Source organism: Cucurbita pepo, chromosome LG01 (genome assembly GCF_002806865.2).
Source record: "Cucurbita pepo subsp. pepo cultivar mu-cu-16 chromosome LG01, ASM280686v2, whole genome shotgun sequence".
Lineage (NCBI taxonomy): Eukaryota > Viridiplantae > Streptophyta > Magnoliopsida > Cucurbitales > Cucurbitaceae > Cucurbita > Cucurbita pepo.
This window is the reverse complement of record NC_036638.1, coordinates 5,198,393-5,209,103: the sequence shown is the minus strand read 5'-3', so window position 1 is coordinate 5,209,103 and position 10,711 is coordinate 5,198,393. Positions and strand designations below refer to the sequence as shown.

General features: G+C 33.9%; 2 protein-coding genes across 4 annotated transcripts; both read left to right on the top strand.

Annotated features, from left to right (window-relative positions):
- Positions 1 to 290: 290 nt before the first annotated feature.
- Positions 291 to 2,645, top strand: LOC111807738 (transcription factor bHLH111). Its single transcript, XM_023693612.1, has 7 exons — positions 291 to 616; positions 710 to 1,220; positions 1,439 to 1,564; positions 1,668 to 1,739; positions 1,826 to 1,891; positions 2,038 to 2,076; positions 2,146 to 2,645. The coding sequence occupies exons 1-7, from the start codon at positions 378 to 380 to the stop codon at positions 2,308 to 2,310; spliced, it is 1,218 nt and encodes a 405-aa protein (XP_023549380.1). The 5' UTR covers positions 291 to 377; the 3' UTR covers positions 2,311 to 2,645.
- Positions 2,646 to 6,862: 4,217 nt separating this feature from the next.
- On the top strand, positions 6,863 to 8,938 carry LOC111804386 (protein indeterminate-domain 5, chloroplastic-like). 3 transcript variants are annotated; one of them, XM_023689183.1, is made up of 3 exons: positions 6,863 to 7,145; positions 7,271 to 7,667; positions 7,769 to 8,938. In XM_023689183.1, the coding sequence occupies exons 1-3, from the start codon at positions 7,025 to 7,027 to the stop codon at positions 8,904 to 8,906; spliced, it is 1,656 nt and encodes a 551-aa protein (XP_023544951.1). In that variant the 5' UTR covers positions 6,863 to 7,024; the 3' UTR covers positions 8,907 to 8,938. The 3 variants fall into 3 exon arrangements, with proteins under 3 accessions (XP_023544951.1, XP_023544943.1, XP_023544959.1); XM_023689175.1 differs by having other exon boundaries at positions 6,863 to 7,154; XM_023689191.1 differs by having other exon boundaries at positions 6,864 to 7,149.
- The last annotated feature ends 1,773 nt before the right edge of the window (positions 8,939 to 10,711 follow it).

The following is a 10,711-nucleotide window of genomic DNA, read 5'->3' as shown; positions in this document are numbered from 1 at the left end:
TTCTTCCTCCTTCGGGTTCCAACATCTAGCACTTGTTTATCTCTACAACCAAGTTAGAATCTCACAATCCAGTCGAAAAGACAGTTTAGAATTAAATAGAAAAAAAAAAAAAAAACTTTAAATTCACACACGCGCAGGGAGAAAATAGAAAAGAAAAACATGGCACATTCATTGTCTTTTTTGGTGGGCCCCATCGAGCATTAATATTATAATATCCCCCCCACCAAACTTAGTGGAATAACTGAATCAGCATTTTTTATTGTCCCCTCCCCTCCTCTATATTCCATTTCCCTCTCCTCCACCCACAAACACAAACACAAACACACACACACACACCCCAAATTCACAACAACAAATCGCACCTCCAACCACCGATCATGGCGGACGACTGCACCGACACCTCCGTAGCCACCTCTTCCACTCCACCCAACTGGTGGGATACCCACAGTCACCACCATCATTATAACTCCAACTCCTCTTGCGACGACGACGTTTCAATCTCCACCTCCTCCTTCACCAACGCTTCCAATCACTCCGCTCTCACCCTCGACTGCTCCTCCGCCCAGCTTCTTCCCCACCACGCTTCCGATCATCATCTCTGGACCCAAGTTTTATTGTAATTTCCTTTTTTTTTTTTTTAAATTTAATTATCTAATAATAATAATATATATTGGAATTAGTAGTCATAATATTTATTTAACCTTGACAGGAACATTGGAAACGGCGTGGAAGACATACAACCAAATTTCCTGGAACCCATTGCATGTAGCGATTACCTTAAAAAAATGGACACAAACACCAACTGGGACGACACTTTTCAAACCTTCAACAACAATAACGGACTTCTCACAACCCTAGAAAACGAGCGGTTGTTGAAGCTTTCCAATCTCGTCAACACTTGGTCCATAGCCCTACCCAGCCCTGACGCCCATCTCCGCCATCTCATGGACCAGGAACCCCACCCTCTCCGACCCACCACCCTCCTCGACCCAGACGCCGCCCTCGACCCATGTGCCTCCGCCTTCTTTAGGCGCTCGCTTCATACTCCGATGCCCGCCAAGCCCTTCTATGATAACCACACCGCCACTACCCGTAATTATGGTGATTATATCTCCTTTAATCCACGATTTGCTAAGCCACTTCTCGGTGTTAATCCTTCCATTAAGTCCTTCAATTTGTCACCTCAAACTAAGAAGCAGATTCAACAAATTTCTTCGCCAGTAAGCAAATTAATCGCTTTTTTTTTTTTTTTTTTTTTTTTTTTTTTTTTTTTTTTTTTTTNCATAATAAAATTAAACTTCATAATTAAAAGTGCTTATAAACAACAAGGAATTGAATTTTATATTGTTCATGAATTGAAATGAAAATCGTTAATTTAATTTTAATTTTAATTTTAATTTTTGTAAAATGGGTTTGAATTTATTGAATGACATTGCAGACAAGAGGTAGTGGGCGAGGAAGTGGAGTTTTGAACGAAGGGAAGAAGAAAAGATCTGAAGAATCTTCTGAAACTGTCACCAAAAAGGCTAAACAAGATAACTCAACAACACCTGCTTCTACTAAGGTTCGGTTTCGGGTTTCGGGTTTCGGGTTTCCAGTTTCGAGTTTCAATTTGATCTCTATAGCGTTTTTGTAATATTTTAAAGGGTTTATGATACATTGAACAGATTCAGCAACCAAAGGTCAAAATTGGGGATAGAATCACGACCCTTCAACAAATTGTGTCACCATTTGGAAAGGTGAATTTAGAACTTGAAAAGAAGGAAACATTTCATTTTCCATTTTATTTATTTATTTATTTATTATTATTATTATTCCTTCTCAGACTGATACCGCGTCGGTTCTAAACGAAACCATTGGATACATTAAATTCCTACAAGAACAAGTTCAGGTTTGTTTCATATAATCTTCTCTTTAATTATCCAATATGGGATTCCAACAATATGGGATTCCAACAATCTGGGATTCCAACGCATCTTCCTAGTACATATAATTTGTTTGTGTTTATAAATTTGTTTTTGTTGTTCTGTATTTCAGCTGCTGACGAATCCTTACCTGAAGACGAATTCGTATAAGGTATAAAGAATTGAATATGAATATGAATAGGAATAGAAGTAAAGTTGATATGGGGTTATGTATGTTTAGGATGCATGGCAAAGCTTGGAGAGGAAGGAATCAAAAGGGGAAGGGAAAATGGAGCTAAGGAGCAGAGGGCTGTGTTTAGTTCCAATTTCATGCACGCCACAAGTGTATAGAGAGAACAGTGGATCCGACTATTGGACGCCTTATCGAGGGTGTTTCTATAGATAGATATATAGATAGATATCGACTTTTATACCGACAGATACTCATTTCTATTTCTAAATTTCAATAACAAACTTCAAATCTTCAAACAATGGAGGGCTCAACTTAGTGCACTATGCCATAATATTTGACTCACTCAAACGGAAGTTCAAGGAGTGGAAGCTTCCAGGGTATATATGAATCAATTACATATGTGGTTTGTTGCATTATTCCAGCTAATTTCTTTAGAGACTAAGTCTAATATCCTCGTATTGTAGCTTGTTTTATGATGTAACGATACTGACCCGACCCAACTCAATCTGGGTGTTAAGTATATATGGAAGGTGCAAGTTGCTTATACCTCTTCACAAGAATATGCAAGTATACATGCATACCTACATATATCGTTTTTTTCAAGGAGTTTTAAGACGGTTTTCAAGCTTTATCTANCAAGACGGTTTTCAAGTTTTATCTAATTTGCTAAGTTGAGCACAGATCGTGACATGGGCTAAATATACGGCAAATTAAAAGAAAAAAAAAAAAAAGGAAACGGGTTACAAGGGTGTTTATGGCACCTACTCCAGACTAGCTCCTTGTCATTATTTGAAAAACGGGTAAAAACTAGAATGAGTATAAAATTCAATAAGTAGCCTATTTGTAGGGACATATCATGGTTCTTAACCTAAGGACCTTGGTTCGTAAGTTCTGACGGTCTAATCCTTGATCATGCACCTATATAATCCCTTGCTCTTGAGCGGATTTAGAGAGTTCCACTTCATACACAATGCAATACGCTAGTCCTAAATTTAAAACGCGGCCTCTAAAAGACTTTGTAGGTCACATGGTCAGTTAAGCAACATGAACGTGATCGTAATACGCATGTCTAGGTGGGTGCATGAATGTTGACTCGATATTGTCAAAAACAAATATGCAAGAAAATTATGAAAAGGAAGGCTTTTGATATGAACCACATAAATTAGAAGAGAAGAGTCATGTAAGTTCTCATTGACAATAATATAAACAAAGTAGCACCACCCCTCCACTCTTCCTTCCCTTTCCATCAACTCCCATTTGACCAAAACATTTTTTTTTTTTTTTTTCTCTTAAATTCCAAAAATAAATAAATAAATAAATAAATAAGAAAGTGGGCACAATGGGAGGCATTCCAAATGCTCCACCATCTTTGAATTCAACAATTTGCTGATCATTATTTATTTATGCTGTGTTTGGTTTGCTTTTTAATTCAATTATATTATTTTTAAGTATTTTAGTTAATATATTTATTAATTTAGTCTATTTCTAAATATTAATAATTGAGGTTACAAATTTGATTTAGACTAATTAATGCGATTAGACCAACCTCGTGCATGTCTAATTTCTTTTTTTTTTTTTTTCTTCTATAAATTATGATTAATAAAAAAAAATAATTTTGGATTTATATGGGTTAGTGGAACTCAATCAATCTATCTATCTTTCATTCAAAATAAAGCAAATTAATATATTAAATTCTATCACTTATTATTGTAACCAATTATCACTAATAGGAATTTAATATTAGTAGTAAATATTTAAACTTGTTTATTAATTTAAATTCATTTGGATATCGATTCTCAATTCTAAGTTCGAACAATGGAGGGTCGAATAACCTTAGATCGACTAAGATAACTAGAATGAAGTACAAATTAACCATTGAATTGACAAATATATTTTAAAGAAAATGTCGGTGTTTATCAATTTTCGAGTAAAATAATTTAAAAATGCAATATTTATTGAATTATAAGGTAAGAATTACAACAATCAAGGTGAAAAATTGAGAAAAAAAAAAAGTTGGAGTGTTTCCAAAAATTTGAAGTAAAAAATAATAAACTTTGATGTTGAAAGTTTGGCGCTTAGGCGCTTAGGCCCAAACTGAGATATATAATGGGTGGGAGATTGATGCCCTAAAGTCATGGCCTATAGTCTTGAAGGGTTTTATACCATTTAATATAATATACGCTAAATTAATAAAAATATCTCTATTTTAGGTTTTATGCCGAAAAAAAAAACGTTCAAACTTTTAGCACTTCACAACGTCTAGACTGAACAGTGTAGTGCGTGGAGGTGACTATGTGCCTTTATTTAATGAAAAATGGCTAAGATCTCGTCTGTATGCTATAAACTCATTCTAATAGGGAATATGGGACCACATAGTCAGTCTAGTAGCTAGCAAACACACGAGATCACTCCATAGACTCGGTGACTCTATGGTCTTGTGAAACCGTCCGCTAGCCAACTTTTCACAAACGATATTCAAACAAACTAGTATGTATTTTGTTCTTTTGTTTCTAAGTTGATATTAAAATATTTATGCTATATTGGCTCTATGCTATGCATCTCATAACACTGTTCATTAGGAAAGGTGGTAGCCATCCTAGCTTATAATGGAAATTAAATAATGTATACTCATTTCACTATGTTCCTTCTATTTTTATATTTATTTATTTATTTTGACATCAAATAGAAAACAAAGATTTCTAAGCTGATTAAGATGTTCGAGAGAAAATAGTAAGAACGTTTATAAGCATCGATCCTCTCCCACAATGCAATGGTTAAATTGGAAAATATATAAAAAGTCAAATTTGATCTCAATCTTATCGCGCATCTGTCGTGCTTTAAGCACATAGAAGTTTACTACCACTTTGTCTATTCTCCCGTACTTTCTCTTGTGGTGGGTCGTGTCTCAGTCTCACATCCTTTACCTCGTGCCCTAAAATCTCACTAACTTTTCCTTTAAGCACATAGAAAGATTTTGATATGGGCACCACTTTACCGCAAACTCACTTTGATTTCATCCCGAACTTTTCCTTGACCCATCCTCTGAAGATGGGTCATAAATTTTTAGATACAGGATGACATGCAGACAGAGAACACAACATAACGTTACCAAATTTCTTTCCAAGGAAAAGGTACAAAACATATAACATTTAAAAGGAAAATCATTAAGTGCAAATAATTAAGGCCTCAATTTGGAATATCATCTCACAAACTCATTAACTCATTCATACATATCATTAAAGCCGCCTAATAGCATTTAGTGGATTTGTTTAGGCTTATAATTTGTCCTTTTTTAAATTACAAAAAATAAATATGCATGATTATTGTTAAGCTGTCGGTGTTTACAAGAATGACAAGTCTGCAAGCCACGCTGGCATTTGTTTATTTATTTATTTGTTTATTTATTTATTTATTTATTTTAGGTGGCGTTGGAATAAAGATCTGTCATTCTCTAAGGAAATTAATAAAACATTAAACTAAATGTGGAAATTACTAAATTTACCGTCTGTCTCACACAATCTATAAGTTTTCAATTCCACAAATACAAATCTCCTCTTCATTTATGATTTTTTTAATATTTATTTACTACTTAAATTACAAATTTGACCGTAATATAAATAAGTGAATACTTTTGGGCCTTTAAATTATATATTTAATTATATTTGAAATAATTTTTATGGAAATTATAATAGTCAATTCTGTGCTTTGTTTTCTATCTCATTTAAGAGAGCAAGAATTAGTTGTTTTTTGTATTTTTCTTATTTCAGTGATGGAGATTTTTATTTTTAAATTCATAATACATTTTATTTTATTTTATATTTAAAAATAATAATAGTTCTTTGTAATTTCTCCCAATAATGTAATATCCAACCATCTAATATATCATATTTAATTATATTATAATGTAAAAATGCAATACGGTAATGTTTTATAAAATATGAGTAATTAGGACATAGGGTATGGATGCATTTATATAAAAAGGGACGAAGCCATATTCCTTTTTGTTGTAAGCATAAATTGAAACAAACAAGGAATTAAAGGAAATAATTAAAATTTAACAAAAAAAAAAAATAAATAAAAGAAACGCTCCCGTGATATAATAATGGAGAAATATATATATATATATATATATATATTTTTAAAAATGGAAATGTGTAGGAGTGGTTAGGTTTAGAAATTTGATTCGACCACTTGAGTGAAATGACGAAAACACCCTTGGAGCAGGGCAGTGATGTGACCGGCATATAAACGGTGCGCGGGTAATTAAACATCAATAAATAAATAAATAAATAAAGAAATAAGCAGTAAAGTAAAAATAATAGATGAAATTCAGCCTTTTCGTTATGTTTTCCATTTTTACCCTCTCAAATCCTTAAAAAAAATAATTATTAAATAAAATAAAAAAGAATAATATATATTATAATTTCCGTGTAGGGCAATAAGGCCCAGTAAGGCAGGTGATGAAGAAAGGTTGTCTGGAAGTGAGTAACAAGATACGAAATATAAGAGAGAGAGAAAGAAAATAGGTTCATTTCATGCTGCCCTCACGCACCATACGGCGTCGTTTTGTGGGTATGGATTGGGTCCACCGACCCCCTTTCTCTCTCCATCTTTCTCTCTCTTCAATTAATTTCCATTTATTTTTCTTTTTTTCCGTCTCTATTTTGTATATGTGCTTCTGTATCTGCACCACACCAAATCAAATAAAATTAAAACCATATATATATATATATATTTTTTTTTTTTCTCTTCAATTTTAATTCTAATTTCCATTAAAAAATAAATAAAAAATCCAGAGAGAGAGAGTGTGTGTGTAAAACTAAAAGGCATCTAATGGGTTTGAGAGATGGTGTTGATTCCTGTATCCTTCTTCTTCTTCTTGTTGTTGTTGTTGTTGTGACCAAAAGTTGCAGAGTTTGAGAGCAACATGGCTGCATCTTCTTCTTCCTCACTTCCAGTTTATGGCGTTGGAGAAGAAGCATCTCCCCAGATGAGGCCTCCCTCTAGTTCTTCCACTAAGAAAAAAAGAAACCAACCAGGAACTCCAAGCAAGTATTGTAATTCTTTTTTCTTTTTCAATCCCCCCCAACAAACAAAACCCTAAATTTTGTTTCTTCTTTTCAATTTGAATTTGATTTGGATTTGGATTTGGATTTGTTGTTGTTTGGTTCAGACCCAGATGCGGAGGTCATAGCCTTGAGTCCCAAGACCCTAATGGCTACAAACAGATTCATTTGTGAAGTTTGTAACAAAGGGTTTCAAAGAGAGCAAAACCTTCAGCTTCATAGACGTGGTCACAACTTGCCTTGGAAGCTAAAGCAGAAGTCCACTAAAGACCCTAAGCGCAAGGTTTACTTATGTCCTGAACCCACATGTGTCCACCACCACCCTTCTAGGGCCCTTGGTGACTTAACCGGCATCAAAAAACACTACTCTAGAAAACATGGCGAGAAGAAATGGAAGTGTGATAAGTGCTCTAAGCGTTACGCCGTTCAGTCCGACTGGAAAGCTCACTCCAAAACGTGCGGTACTCGCGAGTATCGTTGCGATTGTGGCACTCTCTTCTCCAGGTCTCCTCTTCTTCGTCTTCTTCGCTTTATTGATTTTCAATCCGTGAATGATGGACCCACGGTTGTTGTTGTTGTCGTCGTCGTTGTTGTTGTTTTTGCAGACGGGATAGTTTTATTACTCATCGAGCTTTTTGTGATGCATTGGCTCAAGAAAGTTCTAGGCATCCTCCAAGTATTGGAAGGCATTTATATGGAGCTCAAGAGAATCCCAATATCATTAATCAATCTGCTCCTGGACATTTTACTCATCTCCTTCCTTCATCCATGGGGTCGTCCTTTCGGCCCATGTCGGCGTCACCGCCGTTCTTCTTGACGGAGCAGAATAATCAGAGTAGCTTCCATGAGGATCAGCCAAACCAATCCCAACAAGGGTTCTTTGGAAACAAGGGGTTTCATGGGGTGATGCAATTCCCTGATATCCAATCCCATACCAATAATTGTGCTTCCAATGTCTTCAATTTGGGGTTCATACCAAATTCTACTAGCGAGGGTACTACCAATTTGAGCAATAACAATGACACCAACACTATTACTACCAATTTGAATCAATTCAGTGCCACAAACAATGCCAACAATCAAGCTGCTGCCTCTAACATTTTCGCCGTAATCGGCGATCAGATGAATTCAGCTGCACTCCCATCTCTCTACAGCAATGCCTCGGCTGTCGGTGGTGGAGGCGGTAGTGGTATCGGTGGTTCGTTCCCACATATGTCGGCGACAGCGCTTCTTCAGAAGGCAGCTCAATTGGGTTCAACGACGTCAAGTACCAACACGACATCGACGTTGCTAAGGTCGTTTGGAAGCTCCTCGAACTCAGGGGGGAAAGCGTCAGACAGAACGCTTTTCCCATTGAGTTACGGAGGAGTAACATTCGGGGAACATGAGAGCAATCTTCAGGATATGATGAATTCATTTGGAAGCGGGAGCTCGGGAAGTGGGATGTTCGGGAGCGGGATGAACTCGTTCGGTGGATTGGAGTGCAGTAGTAGTAGAACCAACATGGAAACGTTGGAGGATCCAAAGTTACAACAGGATGTAAGAGGAGTGAGGATGGGAGGGACAGATAGGTTAACAAGAGACTTCCTAGGCGTTGGACAGATTGTAAGAAGCATGAGTGGCGGCGGCGGCGGCGGTTATTCACAGAAACAAGGGGCGGAGGGGATTGTTTTGGAGGGAAATGAGAGGAATTCAGCGCCGTCAAGTCAAGGTTTTGGCGGTGGAAATGGAAACTACCAGTGAAGTGAAGAAGAAGAAGAAGAACAAAAAGTACACACACAGAAACAGGTACATACGTCAAAATAATTTCTTTTATATTAATTATATAAAATATAAAAAAAAAAGGTGATGTGTTAAAGTGACGTGGCGGAGGGCATCGGTAATTGCATGAGGACAGTGAAGAGCATGCAGTATATTTAGGGTTCTTTGTTTCATTCTTTGTCGCTTTTGTTCTCTTTTATGCCCTTACGTCTTTATACTACACAACACCCTGTCTGCCACACTCACGAGTTCCATATATATATATATATATATATATATATATATATATATATATATATATATATATANTATATATATATATATATATATATATATATATATATATAAATAAATAAATATATAATATTTATGTTTGTTTTGTTCAGATTTTTGAATTGCAACAAATAGGCAGGTCTCTCAAGTTCTTCAACCAGCGATCCAAAAATATCAGGTAGTTTTTTTTTTATTTTGTTTTATTAAGTTTGGAGTAAGATGTATTAATTTTATATATTTCGTGGGCTACCAATGAGGTTTTTATTTATTTATTTATTATATAATAATGAAATTTGAGTCTATTTATTTATTGTTTTATTAATTACGCTTATTTAATCTCTTCAGATTATATATAAATTTTTATAAAAAATGAAAAAGAAATAAAATGATTATTATTGTATCCTTGAAACGCTTACACATGCATGCATTGTAACGGTTTTTTTTATTTTATTTTTTTATTGAAATGTAAAAAATAATATAACCAAAAACCAAAAATCGTTTCTTTATAATTAATTCCTTTCCATCATAAGAATATAGAATAATTTCTGAATTAATTAATCTTTTTAAAATTTTTTAATATTTTTTTTATGAGGGTTAGGTATTGGGTTGGGGAGGCACCACCCCCCACCCAATTTTAAAATTTATTATTATTATTATTTGTGTGTTTTTAGGGATTGGAGAAATAAATAAATATGGAATTAATTAATTAATTAATTAATTAACTTTTTTTTTTTTTTTTTTTTTTTTTTCCTGTTTGATTGTAGCATACACGTGAAGATTCTCATGCTCTGACCCACCCTCCTTTCTTTTAATTTTCATTTTTTTAAAATAATATTATTGTTTTTTTTTTTAATAATTATTTTCTTTTTTTATGAAACTTATTTTTACCAATTTCGTGTCTCCCTAATATCTTCCCTCCCCCACATTTCTGTTGTGAATCCTACATTTTTGGGAATTATCTTTTTCTATAAGCCTTTACTTATTTATACTTTATTGATTCTTTTTTTTTTTTTTTTTTTCATTTTTGTTGACATTATTTAATTTGGGAGATTATTTGTTTTTTTTTTTTAATTATTTAGATTTATTTGATTTTTTGGTTTTGTTGAAATTATTTAATTTTTCAATTAGGTGGGAAATTCTTAATTTTGTTTGTTAAGGTAATTTAATTTTTTTATAATTTATAATTAATAATTAATAACTCTTTTACTTTATTTTGTTCGTAAATGATGAGTGTAACCAATAAATGAGTAAAGTTGGGTATCTTATTCTAATAACAACTTCAATTAATATGGCCCATTTTGTAATTATTACTAAGATGCAACTCAGTATTGTTACAACGAGAGCATTTTAAGGAAGGCTAACAATTGAAAATAATCATTAAGAAACTCTTTTGTTCTGGTTAGATGTGCATACATTCACGACAAAATATAACAAAATCAAGGGACTAAAGATCATTAAAACCGGTAAATTTATGTACACAGATGAGTAGTTGCCACAAGTAAAATTACAAGTAC

What these genes read in the sequence shown, in the direction of transcription:
- LOC111807738 (XM_023693612.1), top strand. Translation starts at nt 378, where the DNA reads ATGGCGGACGACTGCACCGACACCTCCGTAGCCACCTCTTCCACTCCA. An exon ending in CAACACCTGCTTCTACTAAG is followed by an intron (nt 1,565 to 1,667) that starts GTTCGGTTTCGG and finishes TACATTGAACAG; the next exon opens with ATTCAGCAACCAAAGGTCAA. An exon ending in TTGTGTCACCATTTGGAAAG is followed by an intron (nt 1,740 to 1,825) that starts GTGAATTTAGAA and finishes ATTCCTTCTCAG; the next exon opens with ACTGATACCGCGTCGGTTCT.
- LOC111804386 (XM_023689175.1), top strand. Translation starts at nt 7,025, where the DNA reads ATGGCTGCATCTTCTTCTTCCTCACTTCCAGTTTATGGCGTTGGAGAA. An exon ending in AGGAACTCCAAGCAAGTATT is followed by an intron (nt 7,155 to 7,270) that starts GTAATTCTTTTT and finishes TGTTTGGTTCAG; the next exon opens with ACCCAGATGCGGAGGTCATA. An exon ending in TGTGGCACTCTCTTCTCCAG is followed by an intron (nt 7,668 to 7,768) that starts GTCTCCTCTTCT and finishes TTGTTTTTGCAG; the next exon opens with ACGGGATAGTTTTATTACTC.